Source organism: Schistocerca piceifrons, chromosome 3 (assembly GCF_021461385.2).
Source record: "Schistocerca piceifrons isolate TAMUIC-IGC-003096 chromosome 3, iqSchPice1.1, whole genome shotgun sequence".
Classification (NCBI taxonomy): Eukaryota; Metazoa; Arthropoda; class Insecta; order Orthoptera; family Acrididae; genus Schistocerca; species Schistocerca piceifrons.
The window spans coordinates 343,068,524-343,091,963 of record NC_060140.1 but is presented as its reverse complement, the minus strand read 5'-3'; the positions used below and the strand labels follow the sequence as shown (position 1 = coordinate 343,091,963).

Here is a 23,440-nt window from a genome sequence, read left to right as displayed (position 1 = left end):
CAACCTGTATTAGTACCATTTCATATCAGTATATTTTACCGTAAGACAAATTAATATGAGCACATTGTGTCATTATATTTGATCCATAATATTTGTAGGAAAAAATGTGCTGATTGTGGTGGCTTGTGAGTTGTGGCTTGTTGTGGCTCCTGTTGAGTGCCTTCTGTGATGGCTGCTGGAGTGGCATAATGGTGTGGTGTAAATCTAGAGGTCAGGCTCAACTGAATAGAGCCAGTGACGTGAGAGAGATGGAGCTGCCGGGCATGGCCTCCAAGGCAGTTCCGTGAGCGCTCTAAGATCATGGGACAACATGTCACCAATTTCTCCGGCCTTTATTGACAGTAGATGACTCCTGATGATGCCACTGCTTCTGTATTCTAGTGGCTCCTGATTTGGCCTCACACAGGCTGAGTTAACCCCATACCACACCTTCCTATCCCAGATAAAGTATGTACAAGCATTCAGACTGGAGTCCTTGTACACCAAAGGCAACGACGCTATCCATTCGGCATGACTAACTATAAATACTGAACAAGTTCAAATAATGGCAGCCTGAATGGTCACCACTTTGCGTGACTCACAGAAAAGCTCCCCTAGGGAAACATGTTTGGCTACCATGCGGCCCCATTACGTCCTTTTTGTGCTGCATGCTTATACTTTCACTATCCCTTTCCCCCTCTTCCTCTCCATCAGATGATTTTCTTGGTGCTGACCCTGCTTGGATCTGGTTTATGATTGGGCCTTGAGTTTCCACTTCTAGTGTATTCTACAGTTTTCCATTAAATAAACACGTGATCCCCATTTTTGGGATTGACCTGCTGCCAACTTTCAAAATTCTCCAGAAGTGTGGATTGTGCAGGAAAGTCACCCAATGTGGTGTGTGCTCCACCTTGTGCCTTTCCATCTGTAAAGCCTTCCCTTTAAAGTGTTAAAATGCCCAAAACCGAGCACCATTGTGGGAAGGGGGGGATTGCACTGTTGGTGCCTGATCTGAAAACTCCTCTTGTATGCCAAGGAATATGTGCTCATTGGGGCTGGGTCACAGGGACTCAGAGCTACAGCTTACTGGCCAGGTTGCCATTATTGGCTGGAGACTGGGTGGTGCCCATGGGGTGAGCCCCCATTCAAAGCGGGTGGCACCACGGTGGATCAGCATCAAATGAAGAGAATACAGTTATCGCCTCCTGGTGGCTATTCAGCCTCAGCAGTCGCTATGGAAGGACAGCCCTCTTTCAGTGCAGAGAGATACAACCCTAAAATGTTTCCTTCCCTGGCTAGGCTGTGTGAGGAACTTAGGGCTAATTGGCAAGCAGAACGATACTCCTCGCAATACTTGGTTTGTACAGGGATTGATCGTGATTCCTTCTTGGCCTCAAAGCCCTTGTTCTTTGTGGAGAACTTAGAAGACAAATTTGGGGAAATGGCAGCCATCTCTAAAGTGAAAAGTGGGTCAATTTTGATCAAAATGGCATCTCCTACCCAGTCACAGGCACTGCTCGCTTGTAACAATCTGAGTGATATACTGGTGACTGTCACTCTCCATACCAGTCTAAATTTAGTTCAAGGCATCATTTTTCACAGAGACCTGCACCTACAATCTGATGATGAGCTACATGCCAAGTTGGAGCTATGCGATGTACACTTTGTTTGTCGCGTACGTATGAGGCCAAAGGAAAATAGCGTTGCTACTGTTGCCTTCATCTAGGCCTTGCCTGAAAAGGTGAAGGTGATGAAATACTAATGTTATGTGAAACTTCCAGCAACACAGATCCCAGCACTTTGTGGATACTGGATATATTATAAGACTCGTGCTGCATAAGACAGGGTGTCAGGCGGAGTTTGCACATATGTTCTAGACACACTGTATATTGAATTCGCACCTCTTAATACACTTTTGGAGGCTGTGGCTGTTCGAGTAAGGGTATTTCAAGATATTACCATCTGCAGTGTCTACCTCCGTTCCAATGGTGAAGTGTCTCAGAACACGCTGTTTGCTTTGGTTTTTCAGCTCCCCCCCACCTTTCTTAAGCTGAGGTGATTTAAACGACCATAACCCTTTGTGGGGTGGAACCTTCCATTAGTAGCCCTTGCCTTCTCGCACCCTTCCACTGAAAGATCGACACTCACTTGTGTGGTAGTGACCATTTCCTCCTGATCTTCCTGTCCCTCCTTCGATGTCACTCCCCTGGATGCCAGGCCAGATGGGCTCTCAACAGTTCTGTCTGGGATGCTTTTGCCTCTTTGTCAACCTTGGCTCCCCGCTGCATGGAGATATCGGTCAGACAGCCCAGAATTCAACTACAGCCATTCTTCCAGCAGCTGATTTGGCAATCTGCTGTTCCTCTACCCACCATAATGGAAGGCAATACCTATCATCCTTGAAAATCACAGAGGACATTCAAGATTATATGTGGGCTCCCATTGATGAAGCATCTCATTGTCTATAAATGGTTCCGTGCCTAGGTCTGCCATCTAATATAAAAATCATAGTGAGAATGCTGAGAACAGTAAGTTTTAACCATTGAACAACATACCTATCCTTCGCAGGTTTGTGCTAAGGTCAGATGTCTCCTATTAATACCATACATCTGCAGGTATAACTGGTATTACTTTGAATGGCACTGTCTATACTGACCCATATGCCTTTGCCAAACATTTTGCTCTGTTCTATGTTCAAACCTCAGTGTCTGAGAATTAGCAACTTGCCTTTTGTGTGCTAAAACAGTGGTTGGAGGGAAAGCAATTACCTTTTACTACACACCGGGTGGATCCGTATAATGCTCCATTCAGAGACGGGGAATTTGTCAGCATCCTAGCCCATTGCCCTGATACAGCCCCTGTTCCAGACCACATCCACAACCATGACCACAGTGTCATATCCTTGCCATCTTTAAGCCCATCTGGAGCAAGGGCACATTCTCATCGCATTGGCGAGAAAGCATTATTGTCCCAATACAAAAACCAGGTAAGCACCCTCTAGGAATGGACAGTTATCGCCCAATAATAAGTCTCTCCAAAGTTCTCTGTAAGTTTCTTGAATGCATGGTGTGCTAGGGGATGTATTAGCTCCTTGATTGTTGGGGGTCTTCTCGTGCCATCCCTGGGTGGTTTTCACCAAGGGTGTTGCCTTACTGATAATCTGGTTTACCTGGAGTGTACCATCCAAACAGCTTTTGCCTGATTTCAACATCTTATAGTTCACCCTGGGTTTATGACGCCACATGGAACATATCCTTGCTACCTTACATGAGTAGGGTCTCCGGGGTCCAATCCCGATTGTGATCCAAAACTTTCTGTCACACTGTACATTCCGGGTTCAAGTTAGTGCTTCCCACAGTACCCCCAATATCCAAAAGAATGGGGTCCCGCAGGGCTCTGTACTGCAGCAGCTCTGGGGACCTCATTATCCTTGTATGCTGATGACTTTTGCCTGTACTGTTGCTCCTCTAGTGTGGGTGTTGCTGAACGTCAAGTGCAAGGTGCTAATGGAAGGTGCAGGCATGGTGCCTCTCCCATGGCTTTCGATTTTCAGCTGCCAAGACTCGCATCATGAACTTCTGTTAACATTGTATCATTCACCCACAATCAGAACATTACCTCGACAATCAACAACTCAATGTGGTGGAATCGCTTTTAGGACTAGTCCTTGATTCTCGGTTGATGTGCATTCCCCATTTCGCCAGCTTAATCGAAAGTGCTGGCTGCACTTTAATACACTTCGCTGCCTGAGTTACACCAACTGGGATGCAGGTCGCACTGCCCTTCTGCAGCTTTACAAAGCCCTGATACAGTCCCACCTTGATTATTGAAGTCTGGCATACATTTCAGTACTGCCCACAGCATTGCAGATATCGGATTCGACACACCACTGTGAGATTCGACTTGGGACAGGAGCCTTTTGAACTAGCCCTGTGAACAGCTTACTCTTGAAGGCGGGGTTCTCTCCATTTTGGATCAAGTGCTAACAACAGCTTGTAAGTTATGCTACCCACATTTGCCACTCTCCTAAGCATCTGAACTACTGTCTCCTCTTTCAAAACATGGTAACCCAACTCCTGCAACAGCGCCCCCAGTCAGGGATTAAGATTGCAATGCACATCCGATCTGTCCTCTCTTAACTTCAGTTGTTTCCTCTTCCACCTCTCCTCTGGGCTCACTCACATATACCTTGGTGCATCCCTCGGTCACAGCTTCATCTTGACCTATCACTAAGTCCAAAAGACTCAGTTCATCCCGAGGCCCTCTGCCACCAATTTTTCTCCATTCTTGGTGCATTCCAGGGTTCAGAAGTAGTCTATACTGATGGCTCGATGGTTGCTGACCATGTAGGCTTTGCGTATACTCAAGCAGGACATTCTGAATGGTTCTCTTTGCCGGATGGCTGTAACGTTTTCATTGGGCAGTTGGTTACCATATCTCATGCTCCTGAGTGTATCCTTTCCTGCACTGGTCCGTCCTTTCTCATCTGCAGCAACTCCTTGAGCAGTTTGCAAGCTCTCAACCACTGCTAGCCTCGCCATCCTTTGGTCATTGCTATCCGGGAGTCCCTGTATGCCCTTGAACAGTGTGGACACTCAGTGACCTTAGTCTAGACCCTGGGCCACGTCGGGATCTTAACGAATGAGCTTGCTGATGCCTGGCCAAACTGGCTACCAGTAAACCATCACTTGAGATCAGTATTCTGGAAATGGACCTCTGCTCAGTATTATGCTGTCAAGTTTTAGGTGCTTGGAATACAGAATCACTCTCTCTGACTTCACCAAACAAACTAAAGGTGATAAAGGAGACTATGAATCTGTGGAGGTCCTCCATGCAGTCCTCTCACAAGGACCTAACAGTCCTTCGTCGGCTCCTCATCAGCCATACTTGGCTCACCCACTGTCATCTCCTCCATCACAGGGACCCATCCCACTGTCATTGTGGCACCCGTTTGACGGTGGTCTATGTTTTGCTGGACTGTTCCAACTAGCCGCCTTGCGGCAGTCTCTTAATCTCCTTGACTCCCTCCCTTGGTGTTAGGAGATGATGCCCCAATGGCTGACTGGCTGACTTACTTTTACATTTTATTAATGAGGTGGGCTTGTACCACTCTCTTTAAGGGAAGTTTGCTTACCCCTATTGACCCATTGAGGGATTGGCAGAACACACTGTTGCCGCCTGTGCCCAGACCAGGCTGCAGCGGCTTGGTGGTACAGCCCATTCGTATTAGACTTGTTCATTTTTTGTCTCTCTGCGCATCTGTTGTCCTGTTCATGTTGCTAGTCTGTCCTAGGCAATCTTGGAGTAGAGTACCTCTGGTAAGTGGCAGGGGCTGGGAGATGTATGTCTCTCATCGCACTCTGCTTCCAGGGGCTTCCGGCTGCTTCCTAGATGGGGCATGTTGTTCGCCTTTCTTCTTTTTGTCCGTTACCTCAGCTTTTATGACATTGGTAGATCTTGGGATTATCTTCCCCTGGGTTCCATGTGGTAGGTGAGGACAAAGGGATTGATGACCTAATGTCTGGTCCCTTTATACGTCCAAACAACCACCAACTAACTCACAGAAATGCTGTAAAACTTGAACTGGCAGAAGCTTAAAGATAGACAGTTGTTATCATCCAAAAACCCGCTTGTTAAGTTTCAACTGTTAAGGGAAGAACCTAGAAATAGGTTAACATCCAGCATAACACTCCCGTAGGGACCACAAACACAAGATTAGACTAATATAGTGGGCACGGAAGTATTTAAACAGTCATTCTTCCTACACTTCATACGCAATTGGCAAGGTAAGAAACCTTAACGTGGTACAATGCAAAGGGCCTTCTGCCATGCACTCCACAGTTGTTTGCAGAGTACGTATGTAGATATAGAAATTTTAACTTACTATCCACAGTGAGGAAATTGTCCAGCACAAGCATAGGAATAGTGTTTGCATTGAGAGTAGGAGACAATACCTTCTCTCTTTGCGCCAAGTCCTTGCATGGCACACTTGCCAGGTGGAGCACTCAATTAAAAGTGTGCACACTTAACATGTTGTGTTGATTATATAGTTTAGGAATTTATGCTGAAATCTTTAAAAACTTAAACATATAGTGGCATTTACACAGTGTGTAGTAAATTTTGTGATGTTATCATATTTTGCAACAAATTTCTTTCAATATTCTTGCACGGATACTTTATTGACAAAGAAAATGCATTCATAGACCATTCCAGGATGGAGATACTTGGCTAAACCTTTGAGTTAGTTATATGTTATATAGAACATTGCGTGATTTATGTTTAAATAATGGGGAGTCATTTTATAGGTTATGCGCACATAGTTTATGTGGCTGAATGCTTGCCATTTAAAGAATTCTAAATAGATCAGTGGCCTAAATAAAACTGAACACATTAACCATTGTGATAACTCATGACATGTACTGTTCAGTGTGAGGTATATTTATTACATATGGAAACATAACAAGACCTGACGTGACATGGAAGAAAAATGAGAGAGAAGTCAGTGATTCAAATCATTGTGTTGCTGAATGGTGTCTAAACATCCCTGGTACCCATTGTCCAGGATATCTGAGGGAGTCAGGCCCTGAAACTAAGTCCCTTCCACCTACATTCAGCACACAAGACCAAATACAATGAACATTGTAGTTGCTTGGACTGTGAATGAAGGGTGTGAGTGACTATGACAAGACACATCATGCAGAAGCAGCAGGAGGAGGAATAATGGAGGAGGTGACACAGGGACACAGGGAGCATGCCTTCCCAATCGGGGGGGGGGGGGGGGGGGGGGGGGGGGGGGGAGTGATTGCAGCAGTAACTCCATATGCTGATCCCTGCATTTTAAGTATTAAAGAGACTTCTCACAACATTGTTTTGATTTGTAGTGACTTAATAAGCATTTCTAGGCTATTCCTTGATGTTGCTCCTGTCACCCTGTAGTATCAGCTGTTCATTGTCTCTCTCTGATTGTACTCATACTACTTGCTCTGTTGTTTACTCGGAGTCCTAAATCACGTGGGTACCCTGTGAAATAGAGAAGTGGTTACTTGCCCAACATTTGATTTGATAATACCAGGAGAAAAAATGGTGTCTGCACAGAGATGGAACATCATCTGGTGCGCTACTGTCCCTTCTAATAAACTCTGTGCTGTCAGGGAGACTACAGTTGCATGGAACTACTCCTTTCATTAACTCATAGATTTATCTCATGTGATGAGCCACCCTCAAATTGCAGTTACAGAGTCTTACAGACAGTGAATCTTTTGGCTCTCCACACCAAGCTTGGGCTTCTGGATTCTTTGTCTCTAATGTTGGTGGACAACATACAGACAGTTGGACTGGGTCTCCATTTCTACAGAGAAAATGGTTTCTGTTCTCAAATCTAATGTTTTAAACTGCTTTTTGGCTGTGGATGGGGTGATTGGGGTGCCTTCCAGTGCTTGCTAGGCGCAGGAAGCCCTTGACCCTTCTTTCTCCATCAACTGCCTCGGGTATCCCTCTTTCACATTGTATGTTTTTTTATGTGAATAGTCCTTACTCTGCTGCACCGGGGAGGGGGGGAGTGCCCTTTCAGATAGCACTCCAGCGCATGCAAGACCTTAAGGATTCATTACTCTTGATAGTAGTTGACTAGGAAAGAACAGTTGAACAGTCTTCTATGCACCTCTGAGAGGGTCGGTTCTGTTCTCATCTTTAGCACTTTAATCATATGTGGTCCATTGAGATTTTCCTGAATGATACTGCAATTCACAGCAACATTTTTTATCTAGTGCAAAGCTGTCATACATTTTAATTGATATATTAATGAATTGACCTCAAAAATTCAAAGTAACTCAGTTTTTCTTACATTAAGACAGTGAGCATTTTCATTGTAACTTGTAGCTAAGTAACTGACATCTGTTTCTTTTTGTGATTGTGTGGCTGTATCTTCATTAAAAGCTGTATTCCTTCTAACATCTGGTCATTTATTGATAAAGACTGAAGCGCCAGAGAAACTGGTATAGGCATGCACATTCAAATACAGAGATGGGTAAACAGGCAGAATATGGAGCTGCGGTTGGCAATGCCTGTATAAGGCACCAAGTATCTGGCACAGTTGTAAGATTGGTTACTGCTGCTACAGTGGCAGGTTATCAAGATTTAAGTGAGTTTGAACGTGGTGATATAGTCGGCACATGCGCGATGGGACACAGCATCTCCGAGGTAGCGATGAATTGAGGATTTTCCCATACGACCATTTCATGAGTGTACCGTGAATATCAGGATTCTGATAAAACACGAAATCTCCGACATTGCATGTGGCTGGAAAAAGATCCTGCAAGAATGAAACCAATGACAATTGAAAAGAGACATTCAATGTGACAAAAGTGCAACCCTTCTGAAAATTGCTGTAGATTTCAGAGCTGGGCAATCGACAAGTGTCAGCATGCGAACCATTCAACAAAGCATTGACTGGAAGCATTTCACCTGGTGGGATGAGTCTCATTTCAAATTGTATCAAGCAGGTGGACGTGTACGGGTTTGGAGACAATGTGCATGTCAGCAGTGGACTGTTCAAGCTGGTGGAGGCTCTGTAATGGTGTGGGGCATGTGCAGTTGGAGTGATATGGGACCCCTGATATGTCTAGATGTGATTCTTACAGGTGACATGTTCGTAAGCATCCTGTCTGATCAGCTGCATCCATTCATGTCCATCTTGCAATCCGAAGGACTTGCGCAGAACCAGCAGGACAATGTGACATCCCACATGTCCAGAATTGCTACAGAGTGGCTCCGGGAACACACTTCTGCGTTTAAACATTTCTGCTGGCCACCAAACTCCCCAGACGAACATTTTGATCATATTTGGGGTACTGTGCAATGTGCTGTTCAGAAGAGCTCTCCATCCCTTTGTACTCTTACATATTTGTGGATAGCCCTGCAGGACTCAGGATGTCAGTTCCATCCAGTACTACTTCAGACGTTAGTTGAGTCCATGCTACGTCATGTTGTGGCACTTGGGTGTGCTCATGGGGGCTCTACACAATATTAGAGAGGTGTACCAGTTTCTTTGGGTCTTCAGTGTAATTTAATCATTTGGTCACACCATAAGGCTTCATAGCCCCCAATTCCATTTAATAGATATGGTCGTATCACTAACGTTCTCCTTATAACAGATATATTTATCATCATCCTGGACTAGACATTTTCTTTTGATTTGTGCGCCATGTGTCTTGGTATCTTGGCAAAGTGCTTGCCTGTGCTCTACCATCATCTCACTACAGAGTGAAAGTATTGAGGCCGAGTAAATTTTTACAACCAGAGTATCTCAGATGTCAGTTATAAGTGACTAGTTCATAATACAGAATTGGAAAGTGATAATAAGAATCCTTAAAAGCTTACATTGTAGCAAAGTGCTTGTGTGTAGTTACTCTTGGGTTTGATATACTTTCGATATAGTCAATGCAGAGGCCTGCCAGTAAGTGTATATCGGTAGAAAAAAAGTGTTTACAGCACAGAAGCAGCAGACACAAACATAATTTTATTTGATTACGATTTACAAAATTTATTTAGATCACCTTCAGATTCAATAGGATGCAGTACTTGAAAAATACACTGTCCAGTCACATCAGTGTGACCACCTGCTGAAAGCCTAATAACAATTTATTTCTGTGTGAACAGCTGCAAGACATGCAGGAAGAGAATCATTGCTGTTCTCAAAGATACCAACAGCAAGGTAAAGCCATTTCGACCAGTACTGTGGCCAGCTGCACTGGGTTTATCAGGTGAGGATCCATGGCACAAACAGCCTGATTGGGCTGGGATTCTCGATTGGGTTTTAATGAAGGGAGTTTAGTGGCCTGGGGACTACTGTAAACTCATACTGCTGCTCTTCGAACCATGCACATACTTGATATGTTACTTTGTCCTGCTGGTAGGTGCCATCATGCCGAGGAAAAACGAACTGCTTTTAGGGGTGGACATGGTCCCCAAGGATAGATGCATACTTGTGTTGATCTTCTGTACCTTCCAGAATGAGGTGATCAACCAAGGAATGCCCTTTGTCCTGGACCCTTCTGATGATTGTTGCAGGGTGTCTGCTGTCAGACATTTCATGCCGTAAACACCAATGGTCTTCTGTCCAGTGGATCATAAAATGTGATTCATCTGTAAAAACCACCTGTCACCACTTAGTGGATGTCCAGTTGCGGTATTGGGATGCAAATTAAAGCCTTCATCGCCCATGAACAGCTGTCAGCATGAACCAGGCACCAGTTGTGGAGACCCATACACAAAAATGTATGCTGAACAGTTGTTGAGGAGACACCTTGGTAGCCCCCTTGGTTCATCTAGGTGATCAATTGCTCAACATTTGCATGTCTGTTCACCCATATGCATCTCTGCAGCCATCATTCAGCCCAGTCATAATGCCATGATCCACCACAGTTGTCTTGGCACCCATTTTGGATAGCATCATTTTGCCATACACAGTACACTTTAACCACAACACACAAATAGTACACAAACCTACTCATTTCGGCCATGCTCCCACCCTTGGCCCAAGATCTAGTGGTCATGCCGTTTCATACGTTAGATGAATCACTTCTGTTGTGCATTAACGACAATGACTGCACTGTTTATCATGCCCCGCTGACATACTTTATATACCCAACACTGCTAGGGCTATGTCCTGCTGTCTGCAAGTGGTTATTGCTTGTTGATGTCGAACATAGGCAGTGGTTACATTAATGTCGCTGGGCCCCAAATTTTTTGATGTCTCTGCATAAGTTTATGCTGTAAAGTCTTTGAAATGGACATTTATTGTATCCTTCTCATGGATCAGTGGTGCTGAGGTATTTGGGAGTGATACTCGGTGTTAATCTCATCAAAAATTACCATAATAGTGTAATGCACCATTTAGTGGAACAGCTTTCAATTACAGTCAGTTAACTTATACAGTTACTTTGTTATCTGCTATTCTTCCATTGTCTTGTGTGTGTGTGTGTGTGTGTGTGTGTGTGTGTGTGTGTGTGTGTGGTACGGGTCTTTTGCCACCAGCGCAATATGCATTCTAAAATGAATAAATTTATGTTCCAGGATCACCATGTCTAACATACGCATTGGTGTCTTGGGAGCAGGCGTGGTAGGTGTGACAACTGCTTTGGAACTACAAAAGGAATATCCTTCGGCTTCTCTAACTATTATTGCTGACAAATTTGGTCAGGAAACTACAAGTGATGGTGCTGCTGGCATATTTAGACCAGCCTCTAGTTTCTGTGGTCCTACTGAAGATATTAGCAGGTAAGTAACACTGTAAATGAAACTCTTTGACTGTGTTGTGGCGATTGTGATATATTTGGTTCTCTGAAAATAGAAGTAGTAGACTGAAAGCAAGCTGAAACTGTATTCATATGGCTTATAGTTGGAAACTGAATGTCTATTAAGACTGTGCCAGACTTAAAACTATAAATATTTACGTTAATGAACATAAACCTAGGAAAAGCAAATACTGACACACAGCACACAGATATATAATGAGTTCACAAAGGCGTATGTAAAAGATCAAACACACACCTTCTCTCTCTCTCTCTCTCTCTCTCTCTCTCTCTCTCTCTACATACACACACACACACACACACACACACACACACACACACACACACACACACACACCTGCCTGTGATTTCTTCCATACTATGTAATATTTTTTTCTAGATAAGTAGTTCTGTAAATACTAAGTTGATGTCATAGTTGATATTCCACCTGTGCCTGGATAGGTGAATGGAAAATAGTCTTTTGAAACAATCAACTTCCACATTCTCAGAGAGGATTTCTTAAAATAGTAGTATTTTATGATTTTCATGTGTATTCAAAATAGTGCAGCATCATTCATTTTCTCCCAAGATGCCTTTGAGATTTTCAGGAATTTGATTGTTTTGCTCAGTACTTCCATGTGAGAGAAAAATCCATCTCTACTAATGTGTAATGGACATAATAATCTCACAGAATAAACATTATATTACTTTATTTGATCTACAAGTTATTGCTGTATTACCTCAGATGTACATTGTGCTTTTTCCCCAAAGTACAGCCCTGAAGAACTGGGGTGCAATTTACCTGTGTAACCCCTCAGGTGTCAGTATATTTTCATAGCATAGAAACTGCAAAAGCAGTGTCTGATCCCTTGTTCAAAATGGAATAGTAATATCACCAGTGTTTGGAAATTCATTGTTGTATATAAGGTAATGTATAATCATCTTCAACTGTTGACATTTCATTTTTGCACCTACTATTGTCAAGTTCACGGTTCCGATATTGTATGACAGGCTCACTTTTTCTGTAACTAAAGGATAAAATTTAATCTTCACCACCGAGTAGTAACATCAAAAGAAAATCAACAACAAACTTCTACACAGTTATGATTCAGATTTCAAATTCTCAGTTTGTTGTTATGCAAACAGTAGATCTAATAGACAAGCTGCAAAATGTATGATTCAGACAAATGTAATATGCAGTGTTGGATTGCATTGCAGAATAAGCTGCAAACTGCTGTTTCATCAGAGAAGGGCCAAAAGCTGGCAAATATTTTAACATAAAAACTGGATTCTCTCTTCTGTAAAAGGCCAAAGAAAAGATGGGATATATAACTTGACAAGTAATCCAGCTAAATCCTTTATATAAAGTGAAGACCTTAAACATATCACATACAGAATTCCCTGGGACTTTCAGCTGGTGCCACAATTTAATGCATAGAAGTGGCCCCCGTGTTTGATGAGCTACTTCACTTGCAAAGATTGTATTGAGAAATATGTCAACTTCATGAGGCATGTAATCCAAATGCAGCAATGGCACCTGTATCTCTACACTAGATATTTAACACCACTGGGGCAACCTTCTTTTGGGGCATACCGAGCAATACAACACTGGACTATAAATGGTCAAAAAGCATCTCATTAAAAACAAGAAAAGACAAAGAATTACTGTAATGGTAGGAGGTACGGCAAGTGAGGAAAGCTGTCCCACTTTGTTGTTGTGAAGTGTAAAAATAGTCAAAAGAAAATTTGGTTTAGGGATTGGTGATTTGTTTCCAAGAAAGAGACTGGGAAATGACAGAATGAATGAAGGACTGTCTAGCTCCTGTTTGAAATTGCATACTTGATGCATTGCTAAGTAACAGAGCTGTGCTAGTGTTGGATACCTTTAAAGGTCATCTGACATCTGAAGTAAAGAACAGAGGTGAAGACATACCTATTCATAGTATGTGTTGATTGGACTTCTAACTCCAGACTGGGTTGATATACCTTTGGAAGGAAATCATGCACTCACTCAACCTAGCAAGATTAAATGCCATCAGTTAGCCTTATGTGTTAGTGGGTTATCTCTCACAATGTACCATACACCATACACCATATACTATCATCAAAGAGTGCAAGAATTGCCATGTGTCAAATTCTGTGGTTGCTAGTAAGGACTACACATTTTTGGAGCATAGTGACAAAAAATACTGACAGTTATGAAAAAAGTTCTGGTAGTGAAGTTGAGTGACATCAGCAAAGCCTGGGAGGATGGTATTTCTGTGTAATTTATCTATATAACAACACTATACAAGCTATGATATAATTTTCATGTTCAGTTTCTGTAGATGACTTAATAGTCATAATTTACTATTTTACTTATCTTGTTGAACTGTGTTCAGAAACAAAAAATAGGATTCCATGTATGCAAATCCAGCATCAGAATGTGCATTATGATGATGTATGATGAAACATGAAATTAGATTATGATGATGTATAATAAAACACAAAATTAGATTGTGAAGCTCTTTGGTGAATGATACATAAATCAGAATGTGGTATGCTGTTTATTAACTCACTCAAATTTATCATTATGCTCTATTGCCTCCCTGCCACTTGCACCCATTCAGCACTGTAGATGGGCATGGCATGGCATCTACTTACACATATTCGGGAACTGGCATCACAAATAAAAATAACTGATTCAAACACTTTCTTATTTGAATGTTCCGTAGAGTAACTTCCACAGTAGAATGGGCATGAAAGAGGAAGAAAAACATAGATTCTCTGTCATTTTCTCACTATGGTTTGCCTACCACCAGCCAATTGGTTGTGCAGTTTATATGTCACACCAGCATTATTTAACCAACCCAACAACAGTGTCAAATGATGGCTCATTTGAGTTAGACTCCTAAAGTAATTGTCACCCAAAGGGAATCTTTTTAACTATGAAACATTAAGTGGTCCACTTTTACTTTGGAATAAAAGGTCCTTTAACAGTCTGTGTTAATGTTGATCCAAAAACTGCTTTCTGACCTGGGCATTTTTATTAGTTTCTGTTTAGGGGTTACTGATATTTGATACAGAATTAGTTATGGACTTAGAGTTTCTCTTGTTATTAATTTATAATTTCATTGTTTTCTTGTAAGTCAGGTGTAGAAGGCAAAGGATAGTGTTAAAAAATTCCTGTCTACATGAATTAAGATAATTTTGTGTAAATATTCCCCAAAATGTTAATTATCATTTTGTGGGCTGTGTATTTAGTGATGTGTTCTGTGACTTAATAGGTTTTTGGCCGTCAGATGCCCCAAAGAATCAGAGAAAATATAATTTGATGTAGAATATGTATTAATACAAAAGTAATGTAGTTAAATTTAATACTGCTGATTTTCACCCAGGCAGTGGATCAATGACTCCTACTACTACTACGAAGATATCAGAAAATCAGCTGAAGCAGCACATGCTGGTGTAATCCAGATGTCGGGGTACATACTTTCAAGTATCAACAAAGATATTGTTCAGGTAAGTAGCCGTCCTTGTGATATATTTCTTCAGGTTTTCCCAGTGGTATGTCGATATTTAGACGGCGTGACTCGCTGTCTTCCTCAGTTCCTCTCTGACACTGGTCTTTTGGTGTGTCAGGTCCAGTGCTGATGCCTGGTGTTCCATCTTCAGTCCACACTGTATCAGGCACTTCGTCTGCAGTCCGCACCTGACACAGTGCAAGCTGCAGGCAGAGCACTTGATGTGGCGCAGGCTGTGGACTGAGCATCTAGCACCATCCAGGCATAAGTACTGGGCATAATACACGCAGAGACCAGTTTCAGGGAGCACCTGAGGAGGACAGTGAGCCAAGCAGTCGAAATAACCTGCAAGAACAACACAAACAGTCGGCAGAAGACCTGGTTATTCAACATGTGTTATATTTGCTTAAGTGAGTGAGTGATGAGTATGACAAGACAGACCTAATCAAAAACAGCTGCATTCTCATCGTTATTCTATCAACTTAAAAAAACTGAATAATTGTGATTTTCTATCAAACGTGTTGTAGATTGTGCAATCTGTTTTAGTCCACTAGAAAATTGCAGTAGAAAGACAGAATTGTTTTTGGACCATGTGTATATTACAAACACTTCCCATTAACCTATGGACAGCACACGAACAAAGGACTGAAATATTAGTGAGGGCTTCTGTTTTTTATTTGGTGTGGGGGGAGTGGCACAGGTGTGTGCATGTCCATTAGTCCAGCGCATTTTTTATCCATATGCTCCTTTCTGCTTTTATTTCTTGAAAGATCATTCAACACAATTTAAATAATCATTACCTTCTTACCTGCTTTGTGTTTTCATGGTGGAATCAACAGTCACAGATGTCTAATGAAATCTTTGATGCACTTAATATTTGACTGAAGTTTTTGGGGGACATAAATCGAGGAAGGTTCTCCAGTGGAGCCATTGAAGCAAGACCAAACTCAACCTTAGCAGGCACAGCTCAGGTAATAGCTGAACACACTTACATGTGGTTTACTGCTAAGAAATTGTCTCTCAGAAGGACCTTACACACTGGACCTTTTTGATTTGCTTCATACTTACTGGATTTGAACTTCACTGGCTGGATGTCGCTTTTCTAAAGCAGTATGATAAAGAAACACAAAAAAGTTGTCTTTTTAAGATAAGAAAATTTCCAGCTGTTGTTAAGTGAAATACATTTATAGCTCATTAATATAGTCGTTGGTAGTTGAGTCTGTAGTGTAAAAGTTATGTAATCAATAAGTTGCTGGTTTGAATCTCAGTAGTGGGCAACACTTTTTAATTTTTAAAATTTTATTTTGTTATTTATTTTTTATTAAAATTTCATATCTATTAACCAGAGAAATGGTAATTAATACTTATTGAATCATAGTTCTTAAGAAAACTGTTTTATGATTTGTAATTATGAGGGCTATCTAGAAAGTAAAAGACATTTTGGAATAAAAGATTTTATTACATGCATTTTAAAGATACATTCTTCAGCTATTTTTCTACATAATCACCACTCAAATTGAGGCACTTATACTGTAGCACAAGTTTTTAATACTGTCTCTGTAGAAATCTGCTGCCTGTGATTGCAACCACTAGCTTATATGGGCATGTAATTTGGCATCAGTATCAAAGTGTTGTGTAGTGAGCCATGTCTTCATTACTGGCAAAAGGTGGTAGTTTTAAAAGTTCCATTAAGATGAAATGACGATTTCCACGAATTTTCTCTTTGATTTACATCACCAGTTCATTGGTCATTAGGCTAGACCCACCACTGTGGTCCTCATTGTGAACATTGTTATGGTTATTTTCTCATAAAATCAATGCACCATTCCCTCACTTGATTTTCACGTATTATTCCTTTTCCGTATGCACCCCATTGTTGTTGTTGTGGTCTTCAGTTCTGAGACTGGTTTGATGCAGCTCTCCATGCTACTCTATCCTGTGCAAGCTTTTTCATCTCCCAGTACCTACTGCAACCTACATCCTTCTGAATCTGCTTAGTGTATTCATCTCTTGGTCTCCCTCTACGATTTTTACCCTCCACGCTGCCCTCCAATACTAAATTGGTGATCCCTTGATGCCTCAGAACATGTCCTACCAACCGATCCCTTCTTCTGGTCAAGTTGTGCCACAAACTTCTCTTCTCCCCAATCTTATTCAATACTTCCTCATTAGTTATGTGATCTACCCATCTAATCTTCAGCATTCTTCTGTAGCACCACATTTCGAAAGCTTCTATTCTCTTCTTGTCCAAACTATTTATCGTCCATGTTTCACTTCCATACATGGCATGCACCCCAAAGGTCTCGATAAATTTCAGTTGGTCAGCTGTTTTTTACCAACAAAAACCTATTCACAGGACGCATCTGACAAGTATCGGATTTTGTATTGCAGCGCACATTGTAACACATCACATAAAGCAAAGTAGCAGAGAGACAGACCACACACTACCATCACTGGATGCTTAATGGGTGTAGGAACATTATAGCACCAAGATAAGGACTGTAGCCTTGCCCACCGCCACGACAGACGAAAACGTCTATTACTTTCTCGATAGCCCTTGTATTAACCACATGAAAATGAGTGTGTTCATAATAAGTTAAAATTTAGTACAAAAATACTAAACATCAAGCACAAAGTAAGATCCTTTTATATTTCTAGGCATGGAACAGTATTAGTGATTTTTTTTTTTTTTTTTTTTTTTTTTTTTTTAACATTAAGGTATTTTGTTTGTCTTTATCAAATTTTATTTTATTTTCATACAACAAGTAATTACAAGCATAGGTGTTGTTTTTATTAAAAACATATCTACTAAAGAGAAACAAATCAGGGTGTTCATGATTACAAGACTTCTACACTATGCACTCAGCTACTGGTGGCTATGTTAACAAGTCTGAAATGTTTTGCACTTACCAACACTTGATAATCTGCAAAAGTTATTTCGTCCCTTCACTCACTACACCCCCCCCTCCCCCTCGATGTGGCTCATAGACATTGCTAGACACTAAACAAACACATTATGTGATTCCTTGGGGTGCAGCTAAGTAACAAATTGAAATGCGGTCAACACACACAAAACTAACAAAAAAAGCATAGTTCAGTGTATTATGTTGTTAGAAGCATTTCTCATTGTGGTGATCTAAAGGCAAGTGTGTTGGCTTATTTTGTATATTTGCTCTGTTGCCTTATGATATTGTATTGTGGGACAGTCCACCTAAATTAATTAAGTGTTTATTCAGCAAAAACATGCTATAAGAATATTTTGTGAAGCAGATAACTGTACGTCTTGCAGAAACCTTTTTGATAATCTTGGAATTCTCTCTCTCACTTCTCAATAAATTAACTCCTTAGTGGTTTTTGTTCCTGTAAATAGGCATCAGTTTGAGATGAGCTGTGATTTACACAGCCACAATACAAGACATAAAATCATTTTCAAAATTATTGAATTGGATAGACAAAAAATCTATTCACCAAGTGGCGGCAGAACACATACATAAAAGACAGTTGTAATTGGCAAGCTTTCAGAGCCAGTGGCTCCTCCTTCAGGTCGAACGGTTGAAGGGGGAGGAAAAGGGGTGAAGGTAAAGGACTGGAGAGGTCTAGGAAAAGGGGTAGATTTTGGGAAACTCACCCAGAACTGTGGGTCAGGGGGGGAGACTTACCGAACAGGATGAGAAGGAAAGACTGATTGTTGGAAATCATTTTCATGTAGACTGTGCCTATTTGTCTAGGTTTCAGCGTGGAGTTGTAAGAAGATATTCAAAAGCTTCCATCTTAAAATAAAGCAAGAAATTAGGAAGCCCCGTGTAACCAAAAGAAAACTAAAACCATAATTCACTGGCCATTCTTTCCACAAGTTACCTGAATGTCTAGATTCAAGAATTAAAAAATTCTGTTAACTGCATGACAAGTAATAGTATTTCTTATAAAGCTCCATGTACTGTAAATAGTAGTCAGTATTTACAGGTGTTGGAAAATACTCCATATACCTAACTATAAGACAAGGTTTTTTCCTCTAATTCATCATTTGAAAAATACAGTCCTGTCTTTGATTCACAGATCAAACTATTGTTGCAGGGGTCACCATCTTATATTGTATAATAGTTGAATATATAGGGGTCATCATATATTTGCAGTTTGAGCTTTGGAAATTGAGGTCACACAGATTTAATTTGAAAAATTTGGAAGAGTGGGAGGGGAAGCAGTGGCATCTGTGTGTCCTAGTACTAGGACAAATAGGGGTAGGGAAGTGGCGAGCTAGCGGCAAGTTACGTCTTGCTACCAGCAATGGGAATGTATCCTCTGTACCTTGCTTTTTAAGAACATCTACCATGCTTACACAGCAGTTCACCGGAATACAGGAAACAACTTAATGCTGACAAAAATATGTTTGCACCAAACATTAAAATGTTCACCGACATGAAAAATTTGCTTCAGAAATGGCACGAAAGGCACGAAAGCTGCTACTGCTATACAGCACTTGATTTTCAAAGTTGTCAACAAATGACGGCGTGCACTGTTAACCCAAAGTGATATAATTTCTGCCAGTTCAACTGTATGGAGGCAAATGGGCAGCATAGTGTTTGTCATTCAGTTTGCTTATATTGTCAACGCTGTGTGAACTGTACATTACAGCAGGCAGTAACGAGTGCAAATCACAGCTGTGACTCTATTGGAGATCACAGAAGTGAGAGTTTGTAGTTCACAATACCACAGGCAATGCAAAGTTATTTGTACATTAATGGTAATACAAGAAACATGGGCCAAAAATGACTGTGTAGCAGCTAGAAAAGGTGGTGTCATAGATGTGAAGGTGGCATCAGAGGAAGAATAAATTAAAGACTGCCAGTTCTACATGCTAAAATTCGGAGGGGGGGGGGGGGGTTTGACGCAGGGTAGGTTCATGAAATGAGGCATCTGGTTATTCAGTACATGCCAGAGAAACACGATGAAGACATCCAGATTACACGAGAAATTATCTGAATGGAGGTGCTGGAGATAAAGAGGAGTTTACAGACTCCATGCAACTCGGAATTCAAAGGAAGTGGTGTGTGAGGATGATGAAGAGGGTGGTGCTGAAATTACAACAGCAACAGAACAATACTACCTCAACACCTTCCCACAGTGTTTCACAAAAAAAACTGCTCACATATCAACATCATACACTCAGTGTAGTAGATCGCACAACAATATACTTGGCCCGTGGGCAGCAAACTGCAGTTCACAAGCCACATGTGGCTCTTTGGTCCCATGTGTATGGGTCTTCCACAAAATTGCAAATGTGCGAGTGCTCGTACATTTCCAGAAAGATAAAACATCAACATGTTTTGTCAAGTCATGTTGTTGTGGTCTTCGGTCCTGAGATTGGTTTGATGCAGCTCTCCATGTTACTCTATCCTGTGCAAGCTTCTACATCTCCCAGTACCTACTGCAACCTACATCCTTCTGAATCTGCTTGGTGTATTCATCTCTTGGTCTCCCTCTACAATTTTTACCCTCCACGCTGCCCTCCAATACTAAATCGGTGATCCCTTGATGCCTCAGAACATGTCCTACCAACCGATTCCTTCTTCTGGTCAAGTTGTGCCACAAACTTCTCTTCTCCCCAATCCTATTCAATACTTCCTCATTAGTTATGTGATCTACCCATCTAATCTTCAGCATTCTTCTGTAGCACCACATTTCGAAAGCTTCTATTCTCTTCTTGTCCAAACTATTTATTGTCTATGTTTCCCTTCCATACATGGCTACACACCATACAAATACTTTCAGAAATGACTTCCTGACACTTAAATCTATAGTCAATGTTAACAAATTTCTCTTCTTCAGAAACGCTTTCCTTGCCATTGCCAGTCTACATTTTATATCCTCTCTACTTCGACCATCATCAGTTATTTTGCTCCCCAAATAGCAAAACTCCTTGACTACTTTAAGTGTCTCATTTCTTTATCTAATACCGTCAGCATCACCCGACTTAATTCGACTACATTCCATTATCCTCGTTTTGCTTTTGTTGATGTTCATCTTATATCCTCCTTTCAAGACACTGTCCATTCCATTCAACTGCTCTTCCAAGTCCTTTGCTGTCTCTGACAGAATTACAATGTCATCGGCGAACCTCAAAGTTTTTATTTCTTCTCCATGGATTTTAATACCCACTCCGAATTTTGCTTTTGTTTCCTTTACTGCTTGCTCAATATACAGATTGAATAACATCGGGGAGAGGCTACAACCCTGTCTTACTCCCTTCCCAACCACTGCTTCCCTTTCATGTCCCTCGACTCTTATAATTGCCATCTGGTTTCTGTACAAATTGTAAATAGCATTTCGCTCCCTGTATTTTACCCCTGCCATCTTTAGAATTTGAAAGAGAGTATTCCAGTCAGCATTGTCAAAAGCTTTTTCTAAGTCTACAAATGCTAGAAATGTAGGTTTGCCTTTCCTTAATCTTTCTTCTAAGATAAGTCGTAAGGTCAGTATTGCCTCACATGTTCCAGTGTTTCTACGGAATCCAAACTGATCTTCCCCGAGGTCGGCTTCTACTAGTTTTTCCATTCGTCTGTAAAGAATTCGTGTTAGTATTTTGCAGCTGTGGCTTATTAAACTGACTGTTCGGTAATTTTCACATCTGTCAACACCTGTTTTCTTTGGGATTGGAATTATTATATTCTTCTTGAAGTCTGAGGGTATTTCGCCTGTTTCATACATCTTGCTCACCAGATGGTAGAGTTTTGACAGGACTGGCTCTCCCAAGGCCGTCAGTAGTTCCAATGGAATGTTGTCTACTCCGGGGGCCTTGTTCCGACTTAGGTCTTTCAGTGCTCTGTCAAACTCTTCACGCAGTATCGTATCTCCCATTTCATCTTCATCTACATCCTCTTCCATTTCCATAATATTGTCCTCAAGTACATCGCCCTTGTATAAACCCCCTATATACTCCTTCCACCTTTCTGCTTTCCCTTCTTTGCTTAGAACTGGGTTTCCATCTGAGCTTTTGATATTCATACAAGTGGTTCTCTTATCTCCAAAGGTCTCTTTAATTTTCCTGTAGGCAGTATCTATCTTACCCCTAGTGAGATAAGCCTCTACATCCCTACATTTGTCCTCTAGCCATCCCTGCTTAGCCATTTTGCACTTCCTGTCGATCTCATTTTTGAGACGTCTGTATTCCTTTTTGCCTGCTTCATTTACTGCATTTTTATATTTTCTCGTTTCATCAATTAAATTCAATATTTCTTCTGTTACCCAAGGATTTCTACTAGCCCTCGTCTTTTTACCTACTTGATCCTCTGCTTCCTTCACTACTTCATCCCTCATTCTTCTTCTACTGTATTTCTTTCCCCCATTCCTGTCAATTGTTGCCTTATGCCCTCCCTGAAACTCTGTACAACCTCTGGTTCTTTTAGTTTATCCAGGTCCCATCTCCTTAAATTCCCACCTTTTTGCAGTTTCTTAAGTTTTAATCTACAGGTCATAACCAATAGATTGTGGTCAGAGTTGACATCTGCCCCTGGAAATGTCTTACAATTTAAAACCTGGTTCCTAAATCTATGTCTTACCATTATATAATCTATCTGATACCTTTTAGTATCTCCAGGGTTCTTCCATGTATACAACCTTCTTTCATGATTCTTAAACCAAGTGTTAGCTATGATTATGTTGTGCTCTGTGCAAAATTCTACCAGGCAGCTTCCTCTTTCATTTCTTAGCCCCAATCCATATTCACCTACTACGTTTCCTTCTCTCCCTTTTCCTACACTCGAATTCCAGTCACCCATGACTATTAAATTTTCGTCTCCTTCACTATCTGAATAATTTCTTTTATTTCATCATACATTTCTTCAATTTCTTCGTCATCTGCAGAGCTAGTTGGCATATAAACTTGTACTACTGTAGTAGGTGTGGGCTTCGTATCTATCTTGGCCACAACAATGCGTTCGCTGTGCTGTTTGTAGTAGCTTACCCGCATTCCTATTTTCCTATTCATTATTAAACCTACTCCTGCATTACCCCTATTTGATTTTGTGTTGATAACCCTGTAGTCACCTGACCAGAAGTCTTGTTCCTCCTGCCACCAAACTTCACTAATTCCCATTATATCTAACTTTAACCTATCCATTATCCCTTTTTAAATTTTCTAACCTACCTGCCCGATTAAGGGATCTGACATTCCACGCTCCGATCCGTAGAACGCCAGTTTTCTTTCTCATGATAACGACATCCTCTTGAGTAGTCCCCGCCCGGAGATCCGAATGGGGGACTATTTTACCTCCGGAATATTTTACCCAAAAGGACGCCATCATCATTTAATCATACAGTAAAGCTGCATGCCCTCGGGAAAAATTACGGCTGTAGTTTCCCCTTGCTTTCAGCCGTTCGCAGTACCAACACAGCAAGGCCGTTTTGGTTATTGTTACAAGGCCAGATCAGTCAATCATCCAGACTTTTGCCCCTGCAACTACTGAAAAGGCTGCTGCCCCTCTTCAAGAACCACACGTTTGTCTGGCCTCTCAACAGATACCCCTCCGTTGTGGTTGTACCTACGGTACGGCTATCTGTATCGCTGAGGCACGCAAGCCTCCCCACCAACGGCAAGGTCCATGGTTCATGGAGGGGGGCGGGGGGGGGGGGGTGTCAAGTCATATCTTTGCATAGTGTTGTGCAATATAG

At 41.4% G+C, this 23,440-nt stretch overlaps 1 protein-coding gene across 5 annotated transcripts in view; it reads left to right on the top strand.

Annotated features, from left to right (window-relative positions):
* LOC124787714 (D-aspartate oxidase) overlaps positions 1-23,440 on the top strand; it is a 259,599-nt gene that overhangs the window by 174,360 nt on the left and 61,799 nt on the right. For all 5 annotated transcript variants that reach the window (XM_047254556.1, XM_047254559.1, XM_047254557.1 and 2 more), the window contains exons 2-3: positions 11,053-11,256; positions 14,648-14,771. In XM_047254556.1, coding sequence (XP_047110512.1) covers positions 11,053-11,256; positions 14,648-14,771 — 328 coding nt within the window. The remainder of the gene's footprint in view (positions 1-11,052; positions 11,257-14,647; positions 14,772-23,440) is intronic.